The 17597-nt window shown below is 51.9% G+C and overlaps 2 protein-coding genes across 3 annotated transcripts; both read right to left on the bottom strand.

Annotated features, from left to right (window-relative positions):
- Positions 1-255: 255 nt before the first annotated feature.
- Positions 256-5109, bottom strand: SLC16A8 (solute carrier family 16 member 8). Its single transcript, XM_031554427.2, has 4 exons — positions 4838-5109; positions 4228-4371; positions 2876-3739; positions 256-917 (listed from the first exon to the last, which is right to left on the bottom strand). Exons 1-4 carry the CDS (start codon positions 5064-5066, stop codon positions 526-528), a joined length of 1629 nt encoding a protein of 542 aa, XP_031410287.2. The 5' UTR covers positions 5067-5109; the 3' UTR covers positions 256-525.
- A 3578-nt stretch (positions 5110-8687) lies between these two features.
- Positions 8688-17295, bottom strand: BAIAP2L2 (BAR/IMD domain containing adaptor protein 2 like 2). 2 transcript variants are annotated; one of them, XM_010711064.4, is made up of 14 exons: positions 16729-17295; positions 15874-15949; positions 15564-15650; positions 15250-15311; positions 14501-14572; positions 14235-14351; positions 13755-13901; positions 13390-13542; positions 13027-13159; positions 12329-12554; positions 11670-11741; positions 11315-11483; positions 9479-9519; positions 8688-9316 (listed from the first exon to the last, which is right to left on the bottom strand). In XM_010711064.4, exons 1-14 carry the CDS (start codon positions 17185-17187, stop codon positions 9241-9243), a joined length of 1890 nt encoding a protein of 629 aa, XP_010709366.2. In that variant the 5' UTR covers positions 17188-17295; the 3' UTR covers positions 8688-9240. The 2 variants fall into 2 exon arrangements, with proteins under 2 accessions (XP_010709366.2, XP_003202326.2); XM_003202278.5 differs by having other exon boundaries at positions 13027-13162; positions 16729-17292.
- Between the last annotated feature and the right edge of the window lie 302 nt (positions 17296-17597).

The raw sequence follows: 17597 nt of genomic DNA, 5'->3' as shown, positions 1-17597 counted from the left end.
AAACTCCCTGGTTTGTGTGTCCCAGGGGCAAGGCAAGCCCAGACTAGGTACAGCAGCTGCCCTTGGTCCTTCCAAGAGCTGTGCCATTCAGGACTGTGATATCCCAACCCTGGGAGTGGCGTAGAGGAAATACTGACACCAGACCAGAGCATACCAGAGATGATAACAAAGAGTCTCTAATTGTGTTCTGTATTGTGACAATGCAGAAAGAAAAGGAGAGTCCTTCGCAGCCTCTTCAAAATATATTTTCCAGGGCTTGTTTGGAGGTAGGGGGAAGAAGATTCTGGTGGTTGGGCTGCACTGAGCCTGCGTTGTACCAGCATGGTGCAGGACGCAAGTAGACATATCTCTGTGTAGGTATGTGGGCATATGTACATGAGGACCAGATATTCTTAGACTTTCACCCTTTTATCTCTTACATTTGCTTTTGTCTTCCTTTTTTCCAATCCACATCCCATCTACACACCCACGCTGAGTTACACACAAACCAGGCCAGTAATTTACATCCCCATTCTTCCTCCCTGGCTAAAAACTGTCCCTCTCCACTGTCTGATCGGCATTGCAGCCAGCTTGTGCCAACACCTCCCCATCTGCCTCAGGACACCTGCCTCCCTCCCCACTCTGCTCATCCTCCATATGGTTGACCTCCTCATTGGCTGCCACCATGGCTTTGTCAGTGCCATGAGCTGGCTGGTGATTATCACTGCTGTGCTCCTCGGCTTCCTGCACATCAGACTCGGCTTCTTCAGTGTCACTCCCACCACCTGCTGAAGGGTTTTTCTCTGGGGGAGGTGTCTTCTTCCCTCGGTTCAGGCAGCAGTAAGTGGCCATGGCCAGGAAGAGAGCGGAAAGCACTACCTCTGAGCCCGCCAAGTAGAAGATCACCTCGTAGTTCTTGAGAGCATCAACCAAGCGGCCTGGAGGTTGGAGAAGAAACAAGGAGGTTAGCCTCAGTCTAAGCACTCCTGGATGGACAGACCAGCACAGCTGCACAGCACCTGGGGACCCATTTCCAAAAGGAAGAGCAGTAAGCCTGGATATCTGAAATCATCCTGGGTAAGGGGCTGGGCAACTGGGAGTCATGCTGTACCACCAGCGTCACTACTTTAAGAGTGTGGGTTTGGTGCTTTCTCATGTTCTCACAAGGCTAAGCAATGGTGACACACTGATATGGTGTCAGGCTATGATGGGCCATCTTCTTGCCAAGATGAGATCAGCCTCTGAGGACAAGGCTTCCTTTGAGGGCACACACCTCTGCCAAAGAGATATCTCTTCTTTCACAGAGAAGGTGTTGAGGCACTAGCACAGGCTGCCTGAGAAGCTGTGGATGTCTTATCCCTGGAGGCATTCAAGGCCAGATTGAATAGGGCCCTGGGCAATCTGATCTAGTGCTTGGTCTAGAAGTTGGCAGCTCTGCCCATGGCAGGAGGGTTGGAACTTGGTGATCTTTGAGGTCCCTTCCAACCCTAGCCTTCCTATGATTCTATGTTCTCCCAAATGTCTCAAGGCTGACAATGGAAAGAAAGTTCCCACTGTAATTGAGATAGCATTTGCCAAGCTGAGATGGGGCTGTGATGGCCAAAAGCTTCATCCCAGTCCTGCATTGTCCTGCCAGCAGATGTGACCCCTGGCCCCGGCTGTAATGAAACCGGCCCTGCATTCACAAACAGTGAATTCCTTAGCAGGTGAATGTGCCCTTTTCACCCCAACTGGACAGCAAGTGTGGATTGTGTGCGTGCGTATGTGTGCAGCTTATCCTACAGCGAACCCCTCAGCCCCATAGAGGGGGAAACAGCTCAGGAGGATTACACCAAACAAAGACACTTTGTTCAACCCCTTTCTTCCAGTCAAGTGGCTGTGCCAACTCCTAGCTGTGGGGTTTGCAAGCACCCTCAAGCTTCATATACAAGCAGATCTTGCAGCAAAGTCCCTCCAGGGTGGGGAAATGGGAGCCCCCCAGTCCATGTGACTGTGCTCCATCAGTGACCCTGCTCCATCTCTGTCCCAGCTTGTACTCACATAGTGCCAAAGCACAGCTGAACTGAGGAGGGAGTCCCACCCCCCAAGATGGCCCACAGTGGTTTGACTACTGTGTGGGGTGGTGGCCTTGAATATACAGCCTCCACTACCTGCTCTGTGTGTCCTGGCTTTGCCTCCTCAGTGTCTTCAGACTCCCCTCATCATTCTTGAAGTTTCCTGACCTGGAGAAATTTCATCCACAGTAGTCTCCTACACCCTGTTCTACACAAGAAACCATTTGACCTTAAACTCTGTCAAATAACATGTAAGAGGGAAGGCCAGCATGGAAAACACTGTAACAGCAAATGCTTCAGGTGGCTATACAGACTGTTTTGGCAGCCTCGATTGACACCAACATGCTGGCACCAACATGCTGGGGCTAATATAAGTTGAAATCACCATTCACAGCATCAGTCAAAGTGACACAGACATCAAGGAGAATTTGAAATAATCTTTCCCACTGAAGATTCTCACAGGATTGCTTGCAAAATGTGCCTGACTCTAACCACAACGCGATTTGATGCAGTGTTCACAGTGAAGACAGAAACGTGGATCCCAGCATGAAAGAGGGAGAAGTGTCACTGATGAGGGACTCTAGAAGTCGTGCCATTATGTATGCCTGCCATTGCTAAGATCTCTCAGGAAAGCAGAAGGAAATATCACTTACCATTTTCATCCCTGGCTCAGCTGCAGTGCATGAAGGGAGACCAGGAGCTCTCACTTCAGAGAGCTTCCAGGAGAACTTTGAAATTGAGAAGTGGAGCCTTTATTCAAGGATTGTGACCACAACCCATACCTGCAATACAGTGGGATGGCAGCAAAACTAATCACCTGCATTTTGCAGCACAAGACCTACCTGCAGAGGGTGGACCAATGAGCACAGCAAAAGCCTCGATAAGTAGGACCAGCCCGATGGCACTGGAGAACTTCTGGGAGCCAACGATGGCCATCAGCACCTCGAACTGCAGAGCCCCTACCATGCCATAAGAAATGCCGAAAAAGACACAGAAGATGACCAGCCCCGTGTAATTACTAGCCCTGGCACTGCAGATGTCTGTCAAGCCGTTGAAGAGCATAGAGAAGCTGAACAGGTATGCCACGTGAGGGCGGACCCACTTTAAGCCTGCCACCATGCCACACGCTGGCCGGGCAAAGATGTCAATGAAACCAATGATGGAAAGCAAGAATGCGGCCTCTGTGTCTGGTACTCCTGTGTCCTTGGCGTAGTTGACCAGCAAGATGGGGGGCACAAAGAGACCCAAGACCAGGATGAACTTTGAGATAGTGTAAATGATGAAGCCTCGGTTGGAAAAGATGCTGAAATCCAACAGCTTCTTTCCTTTCTTGGGCTTCTTTTTGGCTTTCTTGGCTTTCTTGGTTCCATCAGTGGTGCTGATGCCTTCCTCTGACTTGCCTCCCATGGGCAGCATCTCCTTGGCTTCATATTTGTCCTGAGCTTTCTCCATTTTCCGCTTCATGCCTGTATCCAAGGGTCTCATGACTGCCCCACAAGTGCAGCAGTTGAGTAGAAGGCCCCCCATGATGAGGAACCCTCCTCGCCAACCAAACTTCTCCAGCAGCACTTGCCCCAGTGGAGAGAGGGAGGAAAGAAAGACAGGGCTCCCAGCAGCAGCCAGTCCATTGGCAAGAGGCCGACGTTTGTCAAAGTAGGTGCCCAGCATGATCAGTGAGGGCTGGAAGTTCAACGCCATACCCAGACCTATGAGAGAGTGAGAGCCAGGAGAGAGGAAGGGAGTGCAAGGATGTGAGACATATTTTACAACAAGCAAAAACCCACCCAAAACTGCCTTAGTCTTGAAATCCTTCCACACAAGCCTCTTCTCCACTGAAAAGATGGGCTAACAGCCTTTCTATTGGAACTGTATTTGAATCTGATATCTGTGGCCACATTTAGACAGGATCTCTGCCTTAAACAGGAGCTTTGTCCCAATACCACTATATATTCTTGCCACTCCGATTGCCGTGATCACTGGGCATTGCTTGCCTTTCTTCTGACCCTCTCTCCTGACTGTTTACATTCAGCAGATAAACCTCCTACAGTGCAACATTCAAGACTAGATGCCTCCTGTGAGCAGGTGTAAATAGGTTGAGAGGTGACCTGATGCCAGACATGGCAATGCTAAAGGGGAATACAGTGCACTCTTGGCTCTTCCATCAGTGCGCTCCCCCTACTCCTGGGGTTCTCACCTGTCAGCACACCAGCTGTCAGATAAAGCTCAATGATGTTGGTGGTAAAAGATGCCAGAATCATCCCAGAGGAAGCTAGCAGCCCTCCAATGAGCATCACAGGCCGGCAGCCAAACTGGTTCACCATGATGCTGCATACTGGTCCTGGGAGGAAGCAGAGAAGACAGAGTAGGATTTCAGGAGATAGATAGACAGGACATGTGGGAAGGGGCAGTGTGCCCAAACAGGGCACTGGGGAAGATGAAAAACTAATAGCAGACATCACTGCTTGGCTGTTTAGCTACACAGTCCCTGGGCCTGGCCAAGGAACAGAAGTCCTGGTGTGGAGATCTTTGCCCTGCCCTTGGTGCTTTCAGCCACCTATTCTCTGAGAACAATAAAGGGCTTGGTGCTTCAGCAAACATCATGGACATGCACCAGAGATCTCCTGGGGCAAAGGAGATAGAGACATGAAATATACCACACATCTAGAAGAATGTAGCAATAGAAATGTCTTCGGCACACTGGTTCCTGATGAGGCCATTGAGTGTGCCCATGGGGACATGGTTTGGAACTCTAGAAGGGCAGAGGAAGCACAGGTTGGATAGGGAGAGCTATATCCAAGCATCACCTGTTCCATAGAGCATGGCCAGCATGATAGAGGAGATCCAGGCTGTGTCACTGTAGCCCACATGGAAATCTTTCATGAGCTCCTTGAAGTAGACACTGACAGCTTTCGGGAAGGCATAGGAGAAGCCAGTGATCACAAAGCAGCCAAAGAGAACGATCCAGCCCCAGCCACCATCTGGGGGCTTCACAGGAGCTGGTAGCTGCCCTTCCTCTGGGTCAGCTCTCCCCATTGTCTAGCCTGGGTGGGGAAAGGCAGGCCGGGATGAGGTAGGATGACACAGGGAGACAGCAAGAGAAATGCAGATTCTGCAAGAGAAGAGCATAGCAGGCAAACATTTACTACAAGGTCTCCCTCCATGTCCTCTGTATAGAGCCCTCACGTTCCTTTTTCTGCTACAAGGGACCAGACTTGGAAAATGGGTGAAGGTTGAGAGCATGGCAAACCTGTGGCAGTGGTTATTTGCATGCCAGAGAGATTAGGGCTCCATACCTATCCAGAGGGGCCGCAACAAAGACAAAGGGGGGAGAAGGAGGGAATTAGAGGATATGTCTTGTGAGTTGCTCTCAGGACTCCTAAGCTGCACAAGAATTTTGCTCTAGTTGGCTGCTGTAAGAATGTATTTCTCATTTCTCCCCTAGGTACAGAGTTTCTGCCATACCCCTTTCAACACCAAGCACTACCTCAGTTTCTTCCGCATCAAAGCTTATTTTCACACCTGTATGCAAAGTTATCACTGATCTTTGATTTGCTACTCCCCAGTAGTATCAGAAGGTGTCAAAAAGCACACAAAATGACACCAAATGGTCTTGGCTGATGGCTTTAATCAGGCATCTGACCAAGGCTAACCTGCAGAAGTTATGGTGGATTAAGAGTCATCAGCCACCCCAGTGGTCTCCCTCCTTCCTCCTCCTCCTGGGGTTTGTTTATGCCAGCACCCAGGTGTCTGCCACAGCCACAGTGCACAGCCACTGCAGCAGAGCTTCCCAACCTTCAGGACCCCATCAGCCACAAAAAAGGGGAGGACTGAGGCAGCTCTTGCAGGTGGCAATACCCTAACAGCTCTCAGGGACTGTGGCAAGGGGCAGAGGCATGAATTGAGACCAGGCTGCAAAAAAAAAGAATCATTGCTAGAATGAAAAGGTTAATTACACACTCTATAGACACACATACCTTCCCCTCACCCCTTTCTGGTAGTATTCTGACCACTGGCACCAGCACAATCAGACTGAGCACAGCCCCATAGAATCATCAAATCATTATGGTTGGAAAAGACCTCCAAGATTATCCAACCATCCACCCACCATCAGTATTGTCCACTAAACTCAGCTTCAGCCCCTACCTGTCTTTGCTCCTCTCCCAACTCAACCTGGTTATAGCCAAGCAAAAGTTGACCCATTGCAAAAAGTGCATTAATGGCTCATCAGTGCTGTCCTCAACCACCATTACTTCCACTGCACCTCAGATAAGAGCAGCTGCCACCAAGCATACCCCAACCCTTTTTGCCTGAGCCCCTCTTGCAGCTTCACTCTTCTTGTTCCTGTCCTCTGCCACAAATCAAATCTATCAATTAGACCTTTTGCATTTCATCTTCCTATCAAGAAAACATTTGTCCATCTGTGGGATCATTTCAGAGATTTCCACAACATCACCTGTTAGTGATGAATCAACAGCATCTGAGCACATTAGACAAATATCCATGGGTACTGCTCAAGTCTGGGCTGGATGGGTCCTGCAGGAGCCCCTTCCATGGCACAACACACCTATACAACAAGGTATGAAAGCATTTACCTGGCTGCAGCTCGATGCTGACCGACAAAGATGAGGTGCAGCTGAGCAGCTCACACGTGGAGCTCCCTCCAAGCCAACGTGCTGCAGCACAGCTCTGCTGGAGCTTTATCCCAGCTCTGAGCAGGCGGTTCAGAGTTGCCTCAATCATAACGCCCCGGTGCGCACGCGGGCTCCTCTGCTCACCGCTGCAAATGGTGGTCACACCGTGTACCTTGTACCTGCCTCTGCATATGCTACAGCTTGCTATTATTTTCTCCACAGTTAAGGAGCTTTATTCATGGGTAAAAATACCCCACACTAAAGCTCATCAGCACAGGCAGCAGCACTTGCCCTGGGCATTGCATACAGGTAGGCCCATAGTGAGCACTGCCACAGGTCTAGCTGCAGCTGGAGAGGTCTAGCTCCTAGTCAGGAGACTTGCACCAGCACCAGAAGTTACCAACCCTGACCAGATGAAGGCCACTGCAGAAAAACCCCACTGTACCAGGAAAGCTGCACCACTACCAGCATCCAGGAGCGTCCACACAAATATGTCTCTTGGATAGACTGGGAAGGGTTTAATAAATGCAAAGGTCACAATTTTTGCCAGTAGCCTACAAAAACCACCATGGGAAAGCTTTCACTAAAGATTGAAATAAGTACAGGCCTTCAGAAACTGTCATGTGTGCTCAGATGCAAGCACCCTTCTGCATCACTGACCTGTGCAACGAAGCGATGAGCGCCAAAGACCCCAGAGACCGAGCAGGTCAGCCCAGCTGGTGCTCCCTGGCTCTGGACGAGTGTGCCTGGTCAGATGGCCCCGCAGGTTCTTTGCTCCATGGTGGGCACGCCGTCAGCAGGGCACAGGGTGACAGCTGCAGGAGTCTCTTGTGCCCTGCTACTTTCTTCAGGGGCAGCCACGTCCTCACTGCAGAGCTAATCCCCCTTTCAGCCTGCTTTCCTCCAGCTCCAATGCCACCCTCTGCAAAACCACCCGCAGAAGGGATGCCCCACGCAGGGGACCCCCTTGCCTCCTCTGGGTGGATGCAGACAGCGTGGATGTGGGTCAGTTGCTGATTATGGCTTCAGGTTGATGAAGACCAGCAGGTGCTGAGCGTGCAGAACGCACTTCTCCACTTTTAAGAGGCTTTTCCAGCCAATAGGGAGGAGGAGGCTGCCTGTCACGGCCCGAATCCCACAGTAATCCCATGGCCTGCCACGGGGCTCCTCACTGCTCTCCCAGCAGAACTGGGCAGGTTGGGAGGGGACAAAGGAGGAAGAAGAGGAGTGCTGTGATGGGCTCAGCAGGAGACTGGGTGCAGGGGGAGAACATAGCAGAGATCCATGTTTTAGTGAGGAGCAAAAGAGGAGATGGGTGCCCCCAAGTGCCCACTGCCTCCTTCATGCTCCTGGACTGGGGCAAAGCCAAGGGGCACATGCCCAGCAGAGAGTGAAGATCAGGTGAAGCAGCCGAGGGATTGCCATCCTCCATGGCTGGAAGAGCTGCTGGGACATCCATCCCACCCTCAGCAGCCTCCCCAAAACAAAACCCCTACATGGCTGCTATTCAATTGCCACCATGGTTCCCAGCCACACGTGGGGGAGCCCATTCCTCTGCAGGCTCTGGGGCCAGGGTTTTGGGGCCCACATGTTAATCCTCCCAAGCCTCTTAGTCCCTGTGCCCCATCAGTGGGGAAGGAGGCACATGCGGGGCCCGCAGGTCTTGGCAATGCTCACAGCCGGGGTTTAATTTCTATTAATAAGGCTAATCGGCTCAGGCCTGGGCTGCTGCTTGTGCTCCCTTCCTGGGAGGGAGGGCAGCCTGGTAACAGGGCCAGGATGGCGGGGTCTGGTGGTGGGTGAGAAGATGGCCGCCAGGCCTTATCCTCCAACCTGAGGCCTACCAGGCGCTGTGAGGACCAGGAAACAGGGTTGTGCTGCCCTCCAGTGACAGCAGAGCCAGGGCCGGCTGGTGGGGCCTGGCAGAGTGACAAGCAGCCCCCCATACCCCTGGCTGTTAGGTGAGCCACGTCCTCCTCTCCATGCCCTCTAAGCACAGCAAAGGCCTGGCTGCTGGAACAGCTATGGAAGCAGCATTGTCTTTTTTATTTCAAAATGCTTTCTCCACAGGACAACTGGTGGAAGAGTAGGACAGTGACACTGGGCTCCATCACCTCCTTTCCTGTGCCCAGGAGCTGACTGGCCAGGGAAGGGGTCAGCTGGTGGTGAGGAGGGGCTGAAACAAACATGGCTGCCAAAGGGGCCAAGAGCCCTTCAGCCAAGCCACATCACTGGCAGCTTTGTGGTAGCCACCTCCCTCTGGGGTTCATTTTTCCAGCAGCAAAATCTGGCAAGTGTCGTTCTCCCAGACCGTCAGAATTTCCCCACCACCACCCCCAGGCCACCATCTCCAGGCTTCTCCCACTCAAGCACGATAACATCACACAGGGGTGGAGGGCAATCCGAAGAGGGCCTGCTGTTGGCTACAGCATGCCAGACAGCCATGAGACAGATCCTCATGTCCAAGAGGGAAGGGAGGAACAGAGAGAGGTCACTCTGTGAGCGGTAGCATGAGGTCACTGCCCAATAGGGGTTGCAGCCTGTCACTCCTATGCCTTCCTCTTCCCTGCAGCACTTCATCGGATAATGGGTGCAGAGCGATCGTTGGTGACTGTGGGACGTAGTTTGACTGTGGCAAAGGGGTTGGTACCTCTGAAAGGGAAAAGGAGACAGACCACATCAAGCAATCTGGAAAGACAATGCTGGAGAGTTGATGACCAAGCCAAGAGCTGTTAAGTCTTCTACAGTAATAGCACTGTAATAATGCCATTCTTTCTGGTGGTTCCAGAGTGCAGCCCTATGTCTCACTCTTACCTTGGGAAGAGTTCAGGTGGCTGGTCAAATACTCCCGGTTTCTGCAGTGAAAAGAAAGGCAACTGTGAGTTATCTGGAGTGGGAGAGGGAATGGAGAGACAAAAGTGGAGCAGGGGACACTGCACACTTGAAAAAAGATTTTGCAAAAAGCTTGAGTGAATTAAGAGCCCAAGCCCTACTAACAGGGCTCTGACTCCTTATTCATTCAAATTTTGCATATTACCTGTGGTGGCTGGTTGTCTCTACACCACAGTTTCCCTGTTCCCCTAGGACACCTCCCTTTGTTTTGAGGAAGAAGGGAGATGCCTCGCATCCCCTAAGCGTCATGTCTGAAGAGCACAGCAAACAGGGCCAGTCTGGTCTACATTCCACCCTGCCAGCACAGCCAGAGATGCCCCCTCATGTTGCCCACCCACTCTAGCAAAGAGCTCGTTGTCAGTGTCCTCACATGCTCCCTGTACCTGCAGGGAATGCAAGAGTGCTGGTACCCTGCCCTACATATGTATTGTTCAAATGTGAACCAACCTGAGGGAGAAAGACAGAGCTAGGTCCTGTGACCCTTATCCTTGGCCAGTAGATGATGAAGGATCAGTGACAACTGTGATGGCCTGCACACCACTTTCTGTAGCTGGTGGCAGACAAGAAAGCTCTGTATTCCAACTGGGAATAGCAACAAGCATTTATTTGCTGCTGGCTCAACTGGAGGATATTTGGGGCAGAAGTTTAGAGCAAGGCTGAATCTTTCCAAACTTCTAATGAGGTTCAGTTGTTTTGCCACCAAAATTTAATGCTCCACACACTCACTGTTCAATCTCAGGTCTATCCCTATACTCTAGCCTTGGGGATGGATGGAAATCAGTAACCCAGAGGCCATAGAATTTAGAGCCCGTTCCCCTCTGTGTTGTGCAGCCTGAGGCTTCCTGAAACCATAGAACAGGTCATGAAAGGGAAAATAAAAGGCTAATTAAATGTGTTCCAGTCTTTTGAGCCATCCAGTTTCCTACAACTTCACACTGGCGTAGAACCAGTGACTAGAAATTAGGTTTCCTAGCCTTGTGCAATTGAGCAAGAAGCACCTTGCAGGCAGCAACATTCTTCCCTCTCAAACCAGAGTTCCTCATTTTCAACTGTCCTCCACTTTAACTTTGACTGTTTTCACCAGTGAATTCCTCACAACTGGAAGCAATGTTGCATGGAGAGTTTAATTCCCAACATGCCATCTGTGAACTATGGGTTGGAAATTTCTTGTTCTAAGACTCTCCAAAATGGCTGCACTCTCAGCCTTTACCCTGCCTATTCCAGCTATGATTTTAATCCAAGCGTTGCTCAATTTTGGAAAAGGACCAATGAAACTGTTCTCCATTCACTGAAGGGAGAAGAAGGATGGCATCTCTGTCAGCTGGTCAGCCACCCCCAGCCCAGCCTGATCACTCCATGGTCCTACTATTAGCAGAAAGAGGTGCTGCCCCGGAGCCACCAGAAATCAGGCTGGGAAGTCATGGAGAAAAGGACTGAACTGAAGGGGCCCTGGTGAGCAAAAAACAGAGAAAAATGAGAAGGGCAGGAGCACAAAGACAGTCCCTAGAAGAGGAAATCCAGGCACTGAGGATCTGCACAGACAAAATTGACTGTGGGGACACCAGGACATGGCTGCATGAAAACAGACTGGATGACAAAGGCCAGTGCTAACAAGCCATCTAATCTCAGGAAGGGAAGAGGGCACATGTCAACATCTCATAAGCATTTTTCCTTCTCACTGCAGAAAAGGATGGAAACCAGTACCATTGGAAGGATGTACCTCCCTCCACTTACATCAGTCAGCCCTCCTGCACTCACCTTCGAACCACCTGATGTCACCGGCCCACTCTGGTGACTGCTGGCACCCACCGGTGCAGGAGGTGGGTTTGGCACAGCAGCTTGGGCAGCAGCAGACCAGCTAGAGGAAGAAACGCTGGGATGATCCAAGATGTCATCCATACTGTGACTGCTCCGGAGTGGGAAAGACCTGAGCGAGATAACAGTGAGAGGAGAGTCAAAGAGCAAGGAATGGAGAGCAGCACAGGTGCTAGCCACAGAGACATCTTTGGAGAAAATATGCAGCCTGCAACTGAAACAGGCATCCCGCTAGTGTGAAAGACTTACGAGGTGGCAGACACTTTGTTTTCTTGCTGGCCAACTGCCCTCCTCTTACCTGACAGGTGGCTCTTCCATATCCCTTGCATCCTCCAGAGGCTTGACATAAGCTTCAGGGAACCAACCACATCTGAAACACAGAAAGAGAGAGGAATGAGTTCCAGACAAACCAGTTTGTGGGTCTGTCTACATCCATTCCACACATCAGCTGAGCCTCTACTGCTGCACAGCTATCATGCGTGATAGTGTTCAGCACATCTTTCACCCCTAGGTGGGGCAAAACAGTCCTTGGGAAGCCACGGAGCAATGGTATTTTCACCTTTTGCTTTGCGCAGGACTCGCTTGTCTCAGAAGCTATGCTCTATTCCCCAGGGCTAAGCAGCTGCACCCCAGAACTCTATCAGAAGAAAGGCACTACTCTTGCTCATCTTGCACCTGAGTGACCCAGAGCATGGGGCATTGGCTGCACCAATAAGTGTCATCTGGTAATGCCACAGGGAGTAATTCAGTAAGCGCTGGGTGCAGCAGTTTCCATGCCCTGTCTGTGCTGGAGCTGAGAAATGCCAGGCCTCTCAGGTAACTCCAGCAGTTCACAACTGGCTCCCATGGCAGGAGCCACTCAGCCATGCAAGTCGGGAGGTATCACCAGGGCCCTGGCTTTTGTCACAGGAAAGACAAAAAGACAAAGCCCATTTACTGCACCAAGGTCTCACGTACGCGGATGAGCCCTCCAGCTTGCCGTACAGCCAGCCGTTCTGCGCCTCTGGCATCAGCACTGTGATGACATCCCCAGGATCGAAGCGCAGCAGAGTCCGGTTGGCCCCAGTTGTGTGGGGTGCGATAGCCTGCACTCTCACTGTGCCGCCCCTCCGCCTGCCTTCACTGCTGCTGCTGGCCTCACCAAAGGAACCAGAGCGGGAGACACGGCCAGCAGGGACCAAACCTGCAGAGAGGCATTAGAGGGGTCTGGAATAGAACTCAGCATCCTCCTGCAAGAACCCATGCTGCCTCAAGAACACCTGTGCTATGTGGTCGTTGGCCAGATATTTAGGCCACAGGCACTGCCTGGTGCAAAAGGCTGCTGACCCTCTTCCTGACCCTGCTGTAGAATATGGGACATTTTTGTTTCTCTCGCTCTTTTTTTTTTTTTTTTTTTAATTTATTACTTGGAAAGAGTTTAAGCTGAAATTTTTGATGAATGAGAGGCAGTTGAGTCCTAGATGGATTCCGCTCTGAAGGCTGAGCTCCTCCCCTTTCATGCAGCACTGTCCTCCCCAGCTCTCCATGTACTGACTTCCCACTATGCCCGGGGATGTGGCTGAGAACCCACTGTTTAATAGACGTGGTCCCTCCCTGCATCCAACTCTGTTCCCAAGCCCAAGCACCATCTCCCAGCTCCTGGATGTGAGACATACTGGCTGATGGTGTCCTCTGCAGCGGTCGCCTGGGGACCTCTGGTTGAGGAGACAGTCTCATTTCTGGTGGTTCCTGAGAGAAGATGCTGGACCTACTCCCAGCCATAGAAGAAGCAAAGTCTCCAAGGGGTCTTTGCTGGAAGGAAAAGAATCTGAGTGCACAGCCACTGAGGGAATGTCAAACAAGAGACACCCCAAAAATCAACATATTCCTTCTCACAACCCATACGTATGCTTTCCTTCATCTTGGCCAGAGAATGGAGAGGCAAGAGAGGCTGCCACAGCCTGGCCTTGCCCTGCAAGCTCAGAAGGGCAGAGCAGCCTTGCCACCACCACGGTGAAGGCTGTCCACGTGCTCCTCACCGTCTCCAGGTGGGTAGGCGTGAGCCGGCCTGACGGATAGCCCTGGCCATGGGAGCTGGTGAGCAGGCCCTGCACATGGCTGTTGGAGGGGTTGCGGCTGGCCTCCAGCTGCTCCTTCCACTGTGGTGCCTTAGTCTGGATCATGCCTCGGGCCTGGGAAAAGAGAGAAAATAGGCAGCAATGGACATGGCATTCAATTCCTCACCAGCCATACTCCTCCAGCCGAGGACTGTTGGTCTGGACCCCAGATCCCCACCTGATCCATGCACAAAACACTGCCTTGACCCAAGGGATCACCAAGCCCTGATTCTCTCCTGCCTGCACGTTCCCCTCCAGCCACCCAGCTCTGCTCCTCAGGGCCGTACCCTGCTGTAGAACTGGAGGAGAGTGTTGTAGAGCATCTGGTGCTTGTCAGCCAGGAAGCGGTAGCGGCGTTTCTCCTCCAGCTCAGCCTCCCGCTGGCTGTTGGAGAGGAATGCCTGCATCTCTGAGCGCAGCCGCATCACATTCTCCTGGGTTATGGGGGAAAGGAGGAAGAGGTCAGTGGAAATACAGCATTCAGAAGAGGAAACATTGAAATGGGTGGTTATGGCTACCAGCTTCCCAGCAGAGAGAAGCTAGAACACAGGGACCATGTCCTTGCACACTGAGGCTTGCTAAATGAGGCAAAAGCTTGGCAGGTTCTGTATGACTGAGTGCCACAGGCCAGCAGGACGTTGTAGAAGAGGAGTTTCCTCTTTTCCAGATAAGCCTGCTGCCTTTTGACTGTCAGGGACAATCTCTTGGTTTCACAGGAAGGGCAAAGCTGCTCTTACCCAGCTCTGCTTCCTGCAACCCCTGCTCACCTTCATCTCCCGGACATTTTTATCACGGGCCCTCTCCATCCTCCAGAGCTCTGCTGTGCACTTCTCCAGGTTGTTGGCTTTGCGCCGGTACTCCAACTCGTACTGCTTCTGGCTCTCCTGTCAGGAAGAAAGCAGGTTCAGTGAGGAACCAGGGACACCACAGCCCATGAGAGGAGAAAGTAAGCTTCTCCCCCATCTCCTGCATGATGTCTTAGGTGGCAGAGAAACAAGCAGGGCCAAGGAGTGGAAGGGAATTCAGCACTCACACTGATGAACTGCACATCCATTTTGGAGTTCTTCTCCATGTGCTGCAGTAGATCCACATGGAACGTCTGAGCCTGGAAGAGAGAAAGGTTGGATATTGGGAAAATTTTATTCTCTGAAAGAGCTGCAGTGGCACAGGCTGCCCAGGGAGGTGGTGGAGTCACCGTCCCTGGAGATGTTCCAGAACCGTGTGGATGTGGCACTGAGGACATGGTCAGTGGGTGGGAGTGGCAGTTGGACCAGGTGATCTTGGAGGACTTATCCAATCCTAATGATTCTGTGATTGTATGATTCTATGAAGGAGACATCACCCCCAAACCCATGCTATGTGAACTATGGAAGGTTGGCTCGCAGAACTGTGAGAGCCATGGAAAGGTTGGCTCACAGAACCCACAGAACCAGAGGCCGTCTTTCCAGCTGGCCCCGAAAGAGAAGCCAAAAATGGGCACTCTGGGACTGCTGTGGAGCAGCCCTGCAGCCTGGGTGTGCACATTTGGTACCCGCCTCTGGTCTTCAGCATGAAGCCTGAAAGGTTGGCATTCCCTGAGGGTGGTGACAGTCCCCAGACAGCACCAAAAATGGCACAGCAGCAGCTGTGGCAGCTCTGCAACACGCCTCTGTCACGTGCAGCAGGGATGGCAGGGAGGCAGCACCTGCCTGCGGGCACTGAGAAGGAAATGCCAGCAAGATGCAGGATGTGAAGTCCCGATTTGTCCCCACTTGCACACCAGCCCCAAGGAAAACCACTCACCACAACTTCTAGATCAGAACTCAGGAGCCTCTGTGTGTCAGACATCTGCATCAGGATTTCACCTTCAGAGAAAAGAGAAGGGAGAGGGTGGAAAAACACCATGGTTGTTTCCTGGTGAGACCAGGGAGGCTGAGCAGCAGTGTGCCACCACAGCTGATATGCGGGTGTGAAAGTCCAACAGTGTATGGCTCTCTGCATCTCCAGAGACTGAGAGCCTTCATTTGGAGGATCTGTCTTCCCTCAATAGCTGGAAAGGGACCAACTAATGGGGAAAGCTCCTTCCTGGACAGCAGTGGCGTGTGCAAGAGCCTTACCCAGCACATGAGAGGTGGAGCTCTGCAGTGCTTGCTCCCCAATCTTTTCGATTGCCTTAAAGTAGACTTCAGCTGCTTTGGATAATGCTGTGTGGAGAGGAGAGGAGAAGTAAGGATCTGACCTGCCTTCCCATCAGCCCCAGCAAGCAGTGTGCAGGAGATTCACTCTATACCTCCTTTATAGGTCTCTCCCCATCTGTATCTAGCAAAGCATTGGATCACTGAGCAGGAGAAAAGCTCAGGACGTATCATGAGGTGAAACCAGCAGCATCCCAGCGCACAGAAGACACTCAGGAGAGAACCCACTCACCATGGAAGGCACGCAAGTAGTTGTTCCCCAGGTACACCAGGTTCTCCAGTGCAGGGTTAAACTGCTCCAGGATGCTCTGTGGACAGGCAGAAGCATGTTAATGCTGGTCTTCTCCATGTACCAGGTCAATGCCAGAGGGCAAGGTGGCTACTGGAGAGCCACACTGTCATCTAAAGATGGCTTTCTCCGTGAGCCCCATGCTCCTTAGCCACTGTAGACAGGGCAATAACTACATGGGGATCTCCCTGCCTGCACAGGTGAAGGCCACCATTTATCACTCAGGTACAAACATTATTTTTCCTGTCCAGGATCTGATGCACAGTCAACCTCAGCAGCTTGATAAGAGAAGGGATGGACTGCTTCAAATCAACCCATCGCTTTTATTTGCTGATAAACCTATTTATCAGAGTGTTTTATTGCTTACAGTATAGCAGCAGAGCAGAGGCTGGAAGAAGGAATTTCACTTTTCCCAGCCCTCGCTGCAGCACCAACGTGCACAGGGAAGCATTAGTGAGATCAGACTGCTCTTCCCATCAAGACAGAAACAGCCAACTGAACTGATTACTACCAGCAGCTGAGGAGCGTGATCCTTCCATAAAGGATCTCCAGATCCAAACCACACTGACTGCCCAATTTCCCCCTAGGTCTGCCGTAAGACCTATGCCACTCTCCCCTCCTGGCAATCACCACTCCCAAACCCAGCCCAGAGCCCACAGGAGCTGCTGCAGCTCAGCCTGGGGACAGATCCAGCCCTCAGCTGTCCCCCCAGAAGTTTCCAGCAGAAATCAGCTCCTCTCCTCCCAGCTGCACATCTCCCCCAGGCAGAGAGGAGCAGCATTCCGTGTCGGTACTCACCTTATAGATGGAGATGGTGGATCTGTAGGACAGGTCCATCTCCCCAGGCTTTTCCCTCTCCTGTCGACAAGCAAGGGGCAACGGAGAGCGTGAGGTGCTGTGCTGGTCCGGAGGAGCCCTTCCACAGAGCCTGTCGCTGGCAAGGAATGACAGCAGGAAGACACAGCCGTGGTACAAAGGGAACAGAGCACTGCTGGAGTTTAATAATTCACCAGCCAAGAGGTTGGAACTTGATCCCTGGATGTAACCAGACTCTGGTGAGAGAGGAATCCTGCAACAGCCAGCAAGGGCATGTGACCACCTCCTTGAATTATTGATTGCCAGCTCGGTGCCCAGCTCCCCCTTCCCTGGCACCTGCAGAGCCAGCCACCTGCCAGTCACATCTTGCTCTGTCCCTCTCACCGCCCGCAGGTGGCTCGCTCGGCCTTCCCACACTGCTGGAACATCCTCAGGTCCCATTGATCAGGAGACCCCTATAGGCTTGTGATCACAGGCAGCAAATAGCAGGGAGAAAAAAAGTAAAAAAAAAAAAAAAAAACACCTCCAAATAGGTTTTAGCTCTTCCCTCCCCCTAATTCCCCCACTCCTGAGCCTTCCTCCCACTCCCAGTCTCACTGAGACTCTCCAGGGCCAGCACAAGCTTGTGATGAACATCCCCATTCTCCCTGCCTGCATGGACCCCAAGCACAGCATCACTACTGGGAGCCCTTGCAGATGGAGTTGGCTTATAAAAAAAGGTAGGAGAGATTATGTTCTCTCCATCCTAAGATGTGGTAGCTGCTCCAAAGCCTCTGCACTGGCTGGAACTGATAAGCCCATGAGTAATGCTGCGTTCTGTAATGTGTTCTGTAGGACAGCCAGCACACTCG

This window comes from Meleagris gallopavo, chromosome 1 (assembly GCF_905368555.1).
Source record: "Meleagris gallopavo chromosome 1, MGAL_WU_HG_1.1, whole genome shotgun sequence".
NCBI classification, from domain to species: Eukaryota; Metazoa; Chordata; class Aves; order Galliformes; family Phasianidae; genus Meleagris; species Meleagris gallopavo.
Note: the sequence above shows the minus strand (reverse complement) of the source record. Positions and strands in the feature narration are given on the sequence as shown.